This window comes from Python bivittatus, unplaced genomic scaffold (assembly GCF_059951505.1).
Source record: "Python bivittatus isolate LINGU-HERP-01145 unplaced genomic scaffold, Pbiv_v1 ctg000480_np1212, whole genome shotgun sequence".
NCBI lineage: Eukaryota > Metazoa > Chordata > Lepidosauria > Squamata > Pythonidae > Python > Python bivittatus.
In genome coordinates this window covers 74,296,882-74,311,072 of record NW_028277075.1, presented here as the reverse complement: position 1 = coordinate 74,311,072, position 14,191 = coordinate 74,296,882, and the positions used below count along the sequence as shown (strand labels likewise).

At 46.4% G+C, this 14,191-nt stretch overlaps 2 protein-coding genes across 2 annotated transcripts in view; one reads left to right on the top strand and one right to left on the bottom strand.

Moving 5' to 3' along the window:
* LOC103054264 (unconventional myosin-X-like) overlaps positions 1-2,887 on the top strand; it is a 70,224-nt gene extending 67,337 nt beyond the window's left edge. The window contains exon 39 of the mRNA XM_025172350.2: positions 294-2,887. Coding sequence (XP_025028118.2) covers positions 294-407 — 114 coding nt within the window. The 3' untranslated portion in view covers positions 408-2,887. The remainder of the gene's footprint in view (positions 1-293) is intronic.
* Positions 2,888-6,310: 3,423 nt separating this feature from the next.
* On the bottom strand, positions 6,311-12,634 carry AIP (AHR interacting HSP90 co-chaperone). The gene is made up of 6 exons (XM_007436956.4): positions 12,446-12,634; positions 10,429-10,608; positions 9,319-9,507; positions 8,482-8,658; positions 6,987-7,128; positions 6,311-6,801 (listed from the first exon to the last, which is right to left on the bottom strand). Exons 1-6 carry the CDS (start codon positions 12,542-12,544, stop codon positions 6,596-6,598), a joined length of 993 nt encoding a protein of 330 aa, XP_007437018.1. The 5' UTR covers positions 12,545-12,634; the 3' UTR covers positions 6,311-6,595.
* Between the last annotated feature and the right edge of the window lie 1,557 nt (positions 12,635-14,191).

Sequence of the window (14,191 nt, the reverse complement as noted above, 5' to 3'; positions counted from 1 at the left end):
TAATTACTTGATTAAGCCACTCTGATACCTTCTATGTGTATGTTGAATTTCATCTTCCATTATTTCCAGCCAACACAATTGTTATCTATGCCTAATGGAAATTATGGATGCTGCATATCAGTACACATCTGGGGAATGCTAAATTGTGCATTGTAGGCTTACGTTTCAATCACGGTGTATAATGCTGATTTACAAAATTATGTATTCAACTTGTCTTTGGACACTATGAGGAACCACAGTGATTTCCTGGTCTACGAAAGGGTTCTGATTATTCTCTCCTCTTATTTCAATAGGTAGGAGAAATAATTAAGATCATGAAGGCCTATATCAACATGATTGTGAAGAAATGCTGTAGCATCAGATCAGCCACCAGCTTGGACAGCCATGCAAGTATCTGGATGAGGTGATTAGGTTGGTGGAGTTAATTGAGCCACTGAGAAAGCCACGTGCTGTGGCTCAGCCAGATTTGTAGCAGATTCTTTTTGTAAGAAAACATTACTTCATAACTCTCCTTCCAACATATTGCCTGAGAGATACATAAAGGGATAGAGTTGACATCCAGAGCTTTCATAATTAAAATTACAACCACGCAGGCCAGTAACCTGAGGCAGTTTTATGTGGGAGCCCACTCTTTCCCTGAGCCCATTCTTATGGGACAGATCTTACGGCAAGGAAAAAGCAAGAGCCATCTTCGCCTGAAGAATCATCATATGAAGACTTTTTCTGCAGTAAAAGCAGCAGAAGAATGCTAACCTAGTACCTGCAAGAATTCCACATCGGGAAGAGATGGAAGTTCTTTTGTTAGTTCTGCATTGGGTGGGGCTTGTGATTCCCCAGAAATGAGCTGCTACATTTGAACAGACTTCATTTTTGCAAGACTGTTACCATCACCGGTGGCTTCAAGTTGATGACTTAAAACTTCCAAATCTGTTTTCAGTACTACTTCTATAAGAAGCTACTTCATGTTCAGCAGGCATGGATATACTTACCGAGGCTTGGGACTCCCGTTATGTGGGAGATCAGCTGTTACACGGCTGCATAGATGTAATGACATGGCACTGTTCCTTCTTCAAGTCCTTTGTAATTTTTCATGCTGCATGTTTGGGGAAGTGCCACTTAATAGAAAAACATTTATCTGGTTCATTCAGAGGATAAGGTCACATTTTGTATCCTGTATGCTGCAGTTCTCTTTCTTCCTTGGCAAGGAGTTTGGACTTTATATTTTTAAAATGTTTTTCTGCACTGCCATCATATGGAAGCAATGGGAAGAAATGGTGGTAAGATGGACAGAAATAATGGATTTCTACTCTAAACTTAGCCTGAGTACATCCTCCTCTGGTCTGATGCCTCCAGATACATTGATGGAATTGTAACTGAACACAACTAAAGGGTGCCGGGCTGGAAAAAGATGCTCTCAGGCTAAGGTTAAATGTGCTTTGTGTAAAAAAATAGCACATTGGTTCACTTGCACTGAAAATATTTTTAAAAAACCCTAAATGAAATACTGTAATAAAATACTCCAAATTCCTTACTAAGAAAAGAGAAGCTCTGAACCTTCAATACAATTTGTGCAAATTAAACAGGTTTATCTTTAGATCTAATTTATCTGGATTTGGTAGCAACAAGAAATAGAAGAAATTAGGCACAAGATGAAGCTCCTGTCTCAAAGTATGAAAAACTGGCTCACCCGGTGCTGTCCAGATGCTTTGGATTAGAACTCCCCCAGTCCCTTTCTAGTGGCCATGGTGGCTGGGACTAAAGAAGAATCAAAATATCTAGATGGCACAAGGTTATCAAACATCTGTGAAGTATTCTTTCACAGTTTTAAGGGTCAGGATCTTATTAAATATAATTGGGACGCCCAAGCCCTTGAATTGTGTGCTCTTGCCCAATCCTGCATTTATATTACTTTCTGTCATAGTACAAATGTTTCCCATTCCAGAAAATCCTGATGTTTCTCACTCCTAATGCAGCTAAGCAACATCTCCCAAACTGGGCTTCCTCCTGATGGGTGAAGTTCAGTTCTTGGAGTTCCCCAGGCTGAGGAATGCTGAACTAGAGAGAGCTGCCTACCATCTTCTGGAAATGTCTAACAATGTCCAGGCTTCCCAGAACCCAAAGAAAATCCTTTGCAAAGGATTTCCCAAGCAGTGACCTTCCTTTCCCTCCTGTCCCTGGGATTACAAATGTGGGACCATGACCATGTGAAGAAATTTCCTGGTAACAGGATCACAATTGCCATCTTTTTAAAGAGATTCTCTGCCACAATGGAAGAACAATTAGGGGCACCCCCAAAGATTCTGTGCATGTTGTGTAATTGCATCAGTCAGGCTGGACCTAAACATCACAATTAATCTCTCTCTAGACGTTGCCTTAATATGCCATGCTGAGTCCCCTTCAGTTCCCCTTCCTTGCCTCTTTTCAGTTTCTGAAAGTGGAACAGAGGAACTGGTAGAAGAAACACTTGATCTTATTTTTTGGTCCAATACACTGACCAGGACTAGGACAGGCTTCCTCAACCAAGTGCCCTCCTAATGGATCCAGAATGTCCAGTCGGTGCAGCTGGTATGTTGTAAATTGGAGCGTACCAATTAGTTTCCACACATGTGGAGGGCACCATTTGGAGGAATCCCGGACTTCAGTCTTCTCAGTATATTCTTCTGCTCCCTTGAACCTGCAATACTACTGCTATACATCCTGGCTCATGGGTTGCTGCAGGCAGCTAAAACCCAATTGGGAATGTAACAGACATTAACTGTATTGCAGATTTGTTTCTGCACTTCTTTGTTTAATTTGTAACTGGCTTTACAAAATTGAGGTTTAATAAATTATTGATTGCATAATTATTTTCCTTTAGTTTTTTGTTTACAGGCTTGGTTTGAATTGCAGTGAAATACCTAATTTCTAGTGATTTTTTTCTTCGTGACTAGCACTGCTTTTCACACACGTATACTCCAAAGCATTGATTATATCTAAATAAAATTTGATGGAAAAATGCATTGTGATCAGGATTTGGCTGAGGCTATTAAAGAAGCTCTCCCTATGCTGGTGGGCCATATCTTTGTAATTTAAAAAAATCACTTCCAGGGGAAGAAGGATTAGCACAGGCTTACTTAGAATGCTGTATTTATGTTGATTTCCCATATGACTTGCTAAACCCCCATCTAAGCTCCTGAACAGATCAGCCTTATGTGACCTGGCCTCATCCAATTAAATTGGACTGTAACTTCTAGTTCATGCCTCAATTTTTCTTTATACCTGTTCATAAGTTTTTAGAACATTATGAATGCTCTTATCAGTGACAGCTCAAAGCAAAATAGATAAAACAGGCCCTAGGATGAGCACTCCAGAAATTTCAACCTTCTATTATCTTTCCACTAACATGTTTTGTACAGAACTCTGTACTGTTATCAGTTAAATGACAGTAAAACTTTATCATTCTTCCACAAGAGGATTTTTTTAATGTAAACAGTCATAATCTACTATATCGAAATGCATGGCAAGGCTGCAAAAACAATCCTGATGGTGTTCTCTGTCATGTTTCCACCATCTCTGCTCTCACCAATTCGTGTGCCAGGCTAAACTGACAGGGGAGCAAGTTCATAAGCCATGCAAGGCACCACGAAATGCACTGTATAGATCTAAGCCCCTGTACTTCACTTCTAAGTTGGTTGCCTCTCATTTTCCCTGAAAGACTGCTATTGATACAGGAATGGGCAGCCAGGAGGACAGTCCTGTGGAAGAGGAAGGTGCTTTTGCTAATGGCACCACTATCAAGTAAGACAAGTTAGTTTATTAAGGGGAAAACTGGAGTGTACTGTTAAAGAAGCCACATAGATAATTATCTGCCAAAGGCAGATAATAGCCCCACAGATAATATCCGAGAGGAAAATATTCTTTTAATTTGAACTGAGAAGTTACATGTTGCCTTCCATTAGCATGTGGAGGCTTCTGATAATGAGAGAAACACTTTGGTAATGGGTTCTCATTTCCATTACTGGCCATCCCTATAGTTCTGAAGATGCACCCACAAATGACACCATCATCACAGCCAGGAAACTCTGGTCCAGAGGCTATTGAAGCATACTTTTTATTCCACAAGAGCTCACAAAAGAAGGCACAGCAAATAGCAGCCAATAACTAGCATCTGGAGAGCAGCTCTAGCTATACAAATGCATCACTTTACCAACACTTGGGAAATGCACAGGGAAACCAAGTGTATTTTCTTCCAAGGAGCCATGGATTGGATTGAGATTAGTTTATTTGAACACAGGGGCTCCCTGGCCTAACAGCTAAAATTAAATAATGATGAAGTCCCCTGCAATTTAGTGAGAGAAATACACATAGACCAGATCTAATTCATGGCCCTTAAAGAAGGTGATGAACATTCTGAACAATTTTAGCGATAACATCGGTGAACTGGCAGCTTGTGGATCTATAGCTAATCTGGAAAGGCTCGCAGACGGCTTTGGCAACACAAATATTGAGGCAGGATGGAAGGAAACAACAATACAACCCTGTTCTGGTCCCCAATAGGAAACAACTCTCACAGTCTCATCCACCACAGGAAAGAAAAAAAAAACTATCCTGCTCTGCATACCCCAGCTTCCTCATTTGGGTCCTCTGTATGCGATTTCCAAAGGCAGTCCAAACTCAGCTAGACACACACACACATACACACTCCAGTTCTGGAAGGCTGCACGCACCAGACATGTCCCTCTTCTGGTCTCATTAGGGAATATTTTCCACTCTGCCTCCTGGCTGCAACCAAAACACACACACACACATACACACAGCCCAACCAGGTCTTTGATCCTAGACTGGAAAAGCTGCCATAGAATGTTTGTGGGAGGGGCTGAAAGGCAACCCCCCTCCCCAGCAGGAATAGCAAAACACTGCTATTCTCCATTACCTGGGAATGGGGAGTGGAACCAGGAAGCCTAGCTCCTGCATGGGCCTTCACTCTCAGCCACTATTCCGCACCATCAAAAACAAACAAGCTAGTCAATAGTGAGGCCCCAGCTTGCAGTAGTGGGGATTTTCCTGTCCACAGGGCTAAATCCAGCAAGGTGTTCCCCACCCAATTCCTCCAGCACGTAGCATGCCCTGGGGGAACTCAGCCACAGAGCTTTCTTTCTTGAGAGAGGCCCTGACAACCTCTCCGCAGCCCAAGCTGAGAGCTGGTTTCTGTCAAGGGAAGAACAGCTCAGGACTGCATGCCCGTCCACCCTCTCTCACTCTGCTGAAGGACAAAACTCAGAACGGACCACGTTTGGAACGAGGAGTGGCCACAAAACCTAAGCCCTGGGACTGCTTTGCCAGTAACTGCTACTGATGGAAGGAAAGCTGGCATTCAAGAAGCGATGACTTTAGGGCTGAGATTTCCAAAGCAGCCAGAAGCTATCGAGAGGTGGAGTACACTAGGCTGCTCCAGTACATAGATGTGACAGGCTAGCTAGGATCACCTCTGCCTCTATGGCTTCTACAGAAAGAAGGAAGGGAAGATTTCAGCCTATTTTAATTAGGAAACAACATCTGCCAGGCCACTCTCTCTCGTGTACCAAACCCAAGTAGTGTTGGACAGGAACAAGAGTCCCTTGGCAGGCCAACTGCAGCAGCAGCAGCAGCAGCCCAAGGCTGGAAGGCGACAGGATACACACGTCTCTTCAACTCACACCCAGCCGGCGCAGGATTCTTTACCCAGGGGTGAGCTGAGGATAGCTTGCCAGCACAGCCACCTCGCTACAGCAGACATGAGCTACTGTCTGCCCTCTGATACAATATGCTTTGCTTTCCCTTCTTAACCTGCACAGAGATGTTCTCTAAACTCCTTTTAGAAAGCCGAGTTGAGGGGGAGGGATTATCGGGTATAATCCTACACAGCCAAGCAGCAGCAAGGAGCTGGGAAAGGATATCAAATTGGGGTTGTGCCTGCGCTTGTGTGCTTCCATAGAGAGGGAGCAGGGAAGACACTCAAGAGCCCGTCACCTCTCAGCACTGTCATTCCTGGCATCCCCTCCTCTCTTGCCCACATCTCAGACGCGGAAGCCCCTGCTATTCCCAGAGGGATCTGATGCTCCTACGCCTGGCCTTTCCTCTCACAGCAGAAAGGAGATTTGGGAATGGAAGAGAAGCCTCGATTCAAAGCAAACCCTTCAGCCAGTAGCTTCTGCCAGCCCTTTCATAACACATCAGCCCAGGAAAGGAAGTCTCCTTCCTTGTGCTCAGATGACCCAAAGGCACCACGTGCGGCAGAACAGGAGAGAAAAAACAGTGACGGGAGAAAGAGAGGCTCACACCTAATCGGCGGATGCATTCGGGGCATGCTTCCCATCCACCCTGCCTTTGGCCTGGAGAATCAGAAAGGCTTTCTGCTATCTCTCACGTACTTTGGCAGTAGCAAATAGTGCTATTGGCATGGAGAGCACAGCCTTTGCTGGCAAGAAAAGCTGGCTCCCTCCAAGGTCGGCGTGGAGGATGGGGATACGCTAGCCCTGACAAGGAGCCACACATGTCACTTACACAGCCTCACCCGGGGCTCAAATAGTAAAGCCAGAGCTGTCCTGAGCAAGAACATCAGCAGCCGGTCCAATGACTACTGGGAGAAGATGCCTTTGAAACGGATCTTGTCCTCGTCGTCTTTTGCACGCAGGCGAGCCTCCAAGCTGCGCAGCTCCCGAGTCACCACCGGGGCCAGCGATGGATCCAGCTGCAAAACCTTGGCGAAGTCGGCCTGAGCCTCAGCTGCATTCCAGACAGCGGCATGAGCCTTGGCTCTCTTGAAGTAGGCCTTGACGTTATCTGTGGGGGGAGTGGCCACTTGAGTAACCCAGGCAGGCTCCACAGCCTGATGCCAAGGCCACCTGGGGCCTGCCCTAGTTTCTGCCTTGATCTTTCTCCTCCCCATTAGATCCCTGAGCCACAGTTTGGTCTTCTCTACCCTTCACACATACCGTGGCTCCTCTCTAGTGCACAAGCCTCCTTACCTTCGTACTTGTTGAGAATGGAAGAGCAGTGATCCAGCACCTCATAGTACTCCTCACTCAGCAGCTTGCACTGGCAGTAATTCAACAATAAAGGAGTGATCTGTTGATCCAGCTGGATCCAGTCCGGAGATCCTGGCTGCTCCTATGGCATGGAATAAGAGAAAAGTCACAAAGCACGGGTGAGTTGTGGCAAGGTCTGTCCCACAGACTAGAACGCTTGTAGGCTGGCCTGGGACAGAACTGCTTGTGGTGGCAGCAAGGTCAAATCCACGTGTGGCCAAGTCCTTATGAAATGAGGAGAGAGATGGAAGATATGGCAAATAGGAGGGAGGACCTGAACCTTTCCCACACAAAGCTGCCTGTTTGTCTTTCTCTGACAAGGACTCCATCCCATCTTGAGATGGAATGATGAGGAAAATTATTTCAGATGCCAATTTCTGCAGGAAAACATAGGCCAGGGAGGGGAAGGAAAGAACAAGGGGCAGATTTCATCCTGCACACGGGTCTGCTAGTATCATGTCAAATTTGGCCCAAGAGCCTTTTTAGGTAGGTGACCTGATGGAGAGAGAAATCGTGTGTACCTTGACAAATTATGTTACAGAGGGAATTCTGGCTGCTCCTCAGATCCTGTCATAGAGTTGCAGGAGTGAGGAAGAGTGCTACTGCTTTGATATAATTACTCGGGGTATACAATCCCTCTCTCTAATTGGAACTGAGCCAGGAGTGCCTCAGAGTAGTTGAACAAAAATGGTTTGGATGATTCAGGAGGGGTCCTTCTTACTGGGGTGAGTATGTGGAAAGTGGGACAGGTGGAGTTTAGGCAAGTTTTTTCAGATGTGGGCACATCTGGAATTTGGAGAATATGTGATAGGTACATGCATTCACAACAGAGCTGCCAGGGGAGACTTTTCTAGTAACAAATCCATTTAGGCACCCAAGAATTAGCAAATTAGCCACCTAGGATGCTACAGGGACTCTTTGTTGGGCCCAAAGGCCTTGTTGCCTAATAACAACAGCAGCAACAATGCACTTTACACTGCAGAATACCAATTTCCTTGGCTATTTTTAAAAAACTGAATAATCTTCATAAACTCAGGTGGGATAGGGAACTTGGTGGACCCCAAAGGTCACAACTGGAGGCACACTGGTGATCACAGCTGGCACTCCTCCTAACCCTGGTTTAGGCAAAATAAACCTAGTGTTGCATAAGTAGGAACTCGCTGACTGAAAGGAAGAAGTCTCATGGAAGCTCTCCCTCAGAGAACTTGTTGAATCTAGGGCGAGAAATTGTTCTGGGTCAGGCCGAGCTTTAGCTAGTTATGCACGTGACCTACAAGCTACATTTGTACCTGCACAATGAAAGTGAGTTAGGAGTTCTGCTAGATCTAGAGCGGAAGTCCCTCATCGACTTGGCACTGGCTCCCCTGAATGGTATTCTAGTGAAACAGCTCCCAGCTGGAGAGAGGTGCTGCAGGGCAGCCCCACCATCAGTCACCTTCATCTGCAGGTTCTTAAGGCAAGCGATAGCATCGTAGTACTTGGCAGCAGCCTCCTGCACTTTGCCTTCCTTGAAGAGCTCATTGCCCTCCTGGTGGATCAGGGGCACAGCCTTCATCTTCTCCTCATCCGACATAGCCCATGGATCCTGCCGGTACGTGCCCGGGCTTTCCACCTGGTGTGGCACAAGGCAACAAGCATGGTTAGATCACAGAGACAGAGAAACCAGGCCCCTAAGAAGCAGCCTGCTTTTGGTCAGAACCAGCACAGCGGAGTGGGAAAGGCATTGGACTGGCACCGGGGAGACCCAGATTTAAGTCCATTTTCAGCCACAGAAGCTGCCGGGGTGACCTGGGGCCTGACCCAGCCTATCTCACAGGGAAGTTACCATGAGGAAAAATGGGACGTGGGAGTGCTGTGTATGCTGCCTTGAGCTCCTGGAGGAAAGGTGAGGTATGTATGTAACTAACAAATGAGTAAAATAAATAAAAAGCTGTCTCAAAGTTGAAGAGGTTGGTGCAGCGTAAGAGGGAAGAAGAGGACTTGCGTTTCTTCAGACGGCTTCTTTCTCTCTGTAGGATGGCAAAAAGCATGCTGCCTTTCCCCCTTAAAATGAGACCCAACAAAAAGATGGCAAAATTCTCTCATGTGCTTGTGCCAGGAAAAAGACTAAGCCACACCACAGCTATCCCAACGTCTATCTGAAGGCATCTGCCTTCTCCTTGCTTCGTGCAGCCATGTGCTCATGTAGGTAAAAGACTCCCAAACACGTGAAGCCCAACCACCCTTCTGATTCTGTCTAGCCCAGAGGACCTCACCTTTCCTTCCCCCTCACCTTGAGCACTTCAATGGCAAAGATGAGGGGCTGGGGGTTTTTCTGGAGCTCATCAAGGTCTGGGTAACCCAGCGAATGATGCTCATGCATCTGGGCAATGCCACAGCAATGCCGCTGTCCCTCCAGTGGATCTTTCCCGGCTGCGATGTTCCTCAGGCTCTTGGACACCATCGGATATAAGACCACGTGCTGGGGAAGCAGGAGAGGGGAAGACAAATGGGACAGCCGTGAGGGAATGAATCTACCTCCCCAACTAGGAAAAATGAGCGGCAAGCGCATGATCTGAAAGAAGGAAACCCTGCATTCCTTTACTCATGCCAGAGCCAATATCAGATCGAGGTCCCTTTACGTTTGAGCCACAACAGAAGAACGTGGGAAGGGACTATTTTCCTACTCCTAACACTCACTAACATTCTGCACTGCAAAACTGTGTTTCCATGTACACCACTTGCTGCTTTCTTTTACACAGTCTTAATCTGTAAGGGGCAAAGTTGCACATATACGTTTTACGTCATTTTACTCTGTAAGGGACAAAGATGCACACATATAAGAAAGAAGTCATTCTTCCTCTTTACTCTGTATTAGCCAGACAAACCTAAAATAGTGTCCACCCCTGAGCATTGCGTTTTAGGGAGGACCTTGACAAACAAGGGTGACCAGAAGACAGCAACGTGGCCTGGAAGGAAAAACGTATGAGGAACAGTTGGAGATGGTGGACATGTTTAGCCCAGAGAAAATTGTGGGGACACCTGATAGCTGTCTTCAAGTATCTGAGGGATCCTCCTGCAGAAAATGGGGCAAAATTGTTTAGAGCTGCTCCAGAATAAGAAATAATGGGTTTAAATTATAAGAAAGTAGATTTCAGTTGAACATCAAGGAAACTTTTCTAACAGTACAATCAGTTCGATAGCAGCACAGACTGTCAGGGACATGGTGGAATTTCTTTCACTGGAGTGCTGAGATGGCCATCTGTCTGGAATGCTGTAGTCGTGGATTCCTGCACTGGGAAGGGGGTTGGGCTAAATGATCTCCAAGTCCCTCCCAACCTTACATGCTAGGACTGTATGAATTCTCTGCCAGATTCTCCCCAAAAGCAGGAATGGGAAATACCTTTGTGTCACACAAGAATTCAGCCACCTCACCCTCCTGCATGCTGTGCAAGATGGTTTCCCAGACAGGCAGCTTGAATTTCTTGCCGATGATCAGCTCCATAGGCTTGTCCCGGGTACGACTATCATCTAGAACTTTCTGATCTGAACTGCAAAGCATTGTGCGATAGTGGAAAGTAATCTGAAGAGAACCAGAAGCAGAGCAAGTGAGTAGGTCACACCACTGATCTACCAGAACAGACTATGTCAGGTATTTTAAGTCATTTCTAGTATGGAGTTCAAGGATGCTGATTTAATATAGAATTGACCACATTGCAAAGACACAGAACATTTGGTGAAGGTGAAAACAAGGTTGGGATTGTGCAACGCTCTGTCTCCAAAGCTGAAAAGATGCTTCAAAGCAGGCCATTTTGCAACACACTAGTTAGCACCTCCTTAAAGAATCTTCATCTTCATCTTGAATTCTCCTGGTAGCGTCACGATGTCAAGAAAATACGCCCTGGAGAGTTACTGAAGCAGTGTGTCCTGCTCACTCCGAAGCACCTAGTTGTACCCTGTTTGACTCAAATGCATATTTTTCTTTGATTACGTGGCTACTGCACTAACCCTGGGAAAGAGGTGGTTTCTTTAAGGACGTGCCAACAGGTATGCATGCACACCCATACCTGTTTCAGCTCTGGAACCAAAACACTGCATTTCTTGAAGAGCAACTAACAGAGATTTTTAAAAAGACCTGATGACTGACCTATCGATACCAAGAAATGGATTGCTCAAGTGGCAGAGCGCAGACCAGCCAAGTGGAACAGAAGCATTTTTGTCAAATGTAAAGAAGCCCAGCTGGCAGACTGGGCTGCCTCCTTGGGCCACTGAAGGGGAAAAACACTATCTTGGATGTGGAGCAAGAAAACTCAGTGAGGGTCACCTTCCCAGCAGCCAATGCCATCCATTCCTCCCCTCTGAATACGGCAGCTGGCCCATCCCAACACTGGGGCAAACAGATAGTGCAGAACAGCCCCATATACCACTCGAGGGGCTTTTCTGGCTGAACAGTATGGTATAAATTGTTCAAATAGGTATGCAAGGGGGCAGCTCCATGCTCACATTCACCCAAATTGATTCTAACCTTTAGGTCAGAGATTGGAGACAGCTCATATTTCAGTTACCTAGATGTGTGTGCAAAGAAAAAACTAAAGGGAAGCTAATGTGCGTGAAATGATCTTGAGATTAAAAACAAAAAACAGAGGTAAAGGTACTTCAAACTGAGGTTGACTTTTGGTGACAACATCATTTTCTTGGCCCTGTGACAAAGCTGGCTTGCTGCTAATTTCTTCCAGGATTTTTTTTTTTAACTTCCCACTTTAGTCTAGAGCCCTGGTCCTCCCTGGGGGTCTTCTGTCCTAGCAGTAACCAGGCCCAATGTCGCTCAGCAGCCAAACCCAGACAAGGTCAGCCAGATGTTATCACCACCTGAAAACCCCTCCTAAATTCAGCAGTGGCAGCTTTCAGGTGCGGGGCGGCTTGTGGCCTAATTTTGTAAATCTGGCCAGCTCTAGCCGGCAGGGCCACTGGTGAGGGCTGCTGGAATTGTCCAGCAACATCGAGAGTGCTGCCTCCACTTCTATCTACAGAAGGAAGACCTCCCTTGCTTACCCCAGATTTCCCCAATTTGGTATCCTCGAAATGTGCTGGACTACTATTCTCGCTAACCAACTGGGATGACACTGAGAGCTGACCAGATTTATCAGTATTCATAGTGGGAAGGAAGGGCGGATAGCGACCTATTTACGCAGGAATGGCCTAGAGCGGGAGCAAAGGAGTGGAAGAGGGCAAATCGGCATTGAACGTTCCATTTCGTTCACGAGGCCTCCCGCCCTCTTCGTCCCCACTCGCCCAGGTCCACAACCCATCGCGCACGCGCATTTTAGTCTAGCCAGTAACTCTTTCCTTTCTGTTGGCGCATGCGCGCTTCTCGGCCCGGTTCCGTTATTTCCGAGGGAACCGTGCACGATCTTTTTCACCTTGGTACCATCTTGGTAATCAGGCGTCGGTCCCCGGCCTTCCTGCACCAACCGCTTCTGGATCCCATCCGCCCGGAGCTGCGCGATCAGGTCCACCATGATGGCTTCTCACCGGATTCCGCTTCAATGTAGCCTTCGTGTATTTTGGATTGCCGAACTTTGTTCGTCTTGTTCCGGATGCACTCGTCTTTCCCCGTATCCGGTCTCGGACACATCCGTTAGCTATCGGGAACTTTCGGAAAGACTCGGGCGCAGCGTTTGATCTAACGCAAAGAGGTAGAGTTTCCGAGCGACGAGCGGACCGCAGGGAAGGTGAATCTCTAAGCCGGGGGAGCTGAGACGGCGGGGTGGTGTTACTATTATTCAGCCCTAAATAAACTGAGCAAACTCAGGGAGGCAGTGAAGGACAGGAAGGCCTGGCGCAATATGGTTCATGGGGTCACGAAGAGTCGGACACGACTTAACGACTAAACAACAACAACAAGGGTTCCCAAATCCTGAGGACGCTGAGCCTCGTACCCGCTTTGGCTTTCCCGGACAGGTCTGTCGCCTCTGGGGCTTGCTTCCCCTGCCGGAGTTGCGCTCCCGCTACTTGGGGAGACGAGTTCCGAGCAGGAGTCGGAACGTTTGCGGACTTGCTCAGCCTCGGCTCCGGCGACCAGATCCCCGTCGGTGGGGTTGGCTCAGGACTTCGATGGTCATCTAGCCCACCCCTTGCCGATCCCGGCGATCCGAAGCAGTGGCAGCCCCGCCTCTGCCTCAGTCAGCCCTTCCCACGGCGATCTGCTCCCCTGCCCGTCAGCCAGACAGGGGCGGCCAGAGGGGTGCGTTACTGGGAAAGGTGCTGCCGTTTTCCCCTTCTTAACGAGACTGTGAGAAAGGGGGGGAAAGGGGGAAGCGCTGTTTAGAGTCTGCCCTTTTCTGAGCTTCCCCCAACAACAACATTGAGCTCATCTATTGATTGATGGATTCTGCACCTTTATATCCTGCTTGTCAAGTACTCCAAACACATGAATGAATATACAGTATCTAGAACCACAGGCCACAACAAAATCTGCTGTTCTCTAGTTGCCACGAATAATGCAAATGCATTGGAAGGGGAAAACACATCTTCTAAATAGTGAAGGTGTTTAGTAATAATGCATGGATAAACCCAGAGTGTTTGTGAAAGACTAAGAAAGTGTAACTCTTGCTCCTTTGTTGGCTGAAGATTTATTTTATCATCCTGTTTTAAATGATCAGAAACTTTTATTGCTATTCTGTACAATAAAAGTTTCTGATCATTTAAAACATGGAAGTAAAACTGATTGCACTTCCAGGGATTGTTTTGAGTGAATACATAGGTTTATGGCTTTTTAAAAAATTAATGTGAGTTCTAGGCTTACCTTAGGCATGAAAAACCGGCTGGGTGACTTTGAGCCAGTCTCTCTCTCTCAGCCCAACTCACCTCACAGGGTTGTTGTTGGGGGGAAAATTGGAGGAGGAAGGAGTAATAGGTATGTTCACCACCTTGAGTTATATATAAAAGAGGCAGGATAAAAATATAATAATGCAATAAACATAGCAATAGTATGTAACCGTTACAAAGCATCTAATTTTTCTAAGGAGTGTATAAATATTGACAGATAAGAGAGTTCCTATCTACAAGATCCCTGGCTTACGGACAGAATTCTAAAAGAATAAAGGAAAGAGCAGGAAAGTGGAAAGCAGCCACTGTGTAAAGTTCAAATTCAAAAAAGGAGTTAA

Bases quoted from the DNA above. Each gene is read 5' to 3' on its own strand.
- AIP (XM_007436956.4), bottom strand. From the start codon at position 12,544: ATGGTGGACCTGATCGCGCAGCTCCGGGCGGATGGGATCCAGAAGCGG. The intron at 8,659-9,318 runs GTGAGGGGGAAG...GTGCCACACCAG, and splicing joins TTGCCATTGAAGTGCTCAAG to GTGGAAAGCCCGGGCACGTA. The intron at 7,129-8,481 runs GTGACTGATGGT...TCCATGCCATAG, and splicing joins TTAAGAACCTGCAGATGAAG to GAGCAGCCAGGATCTCCGGA.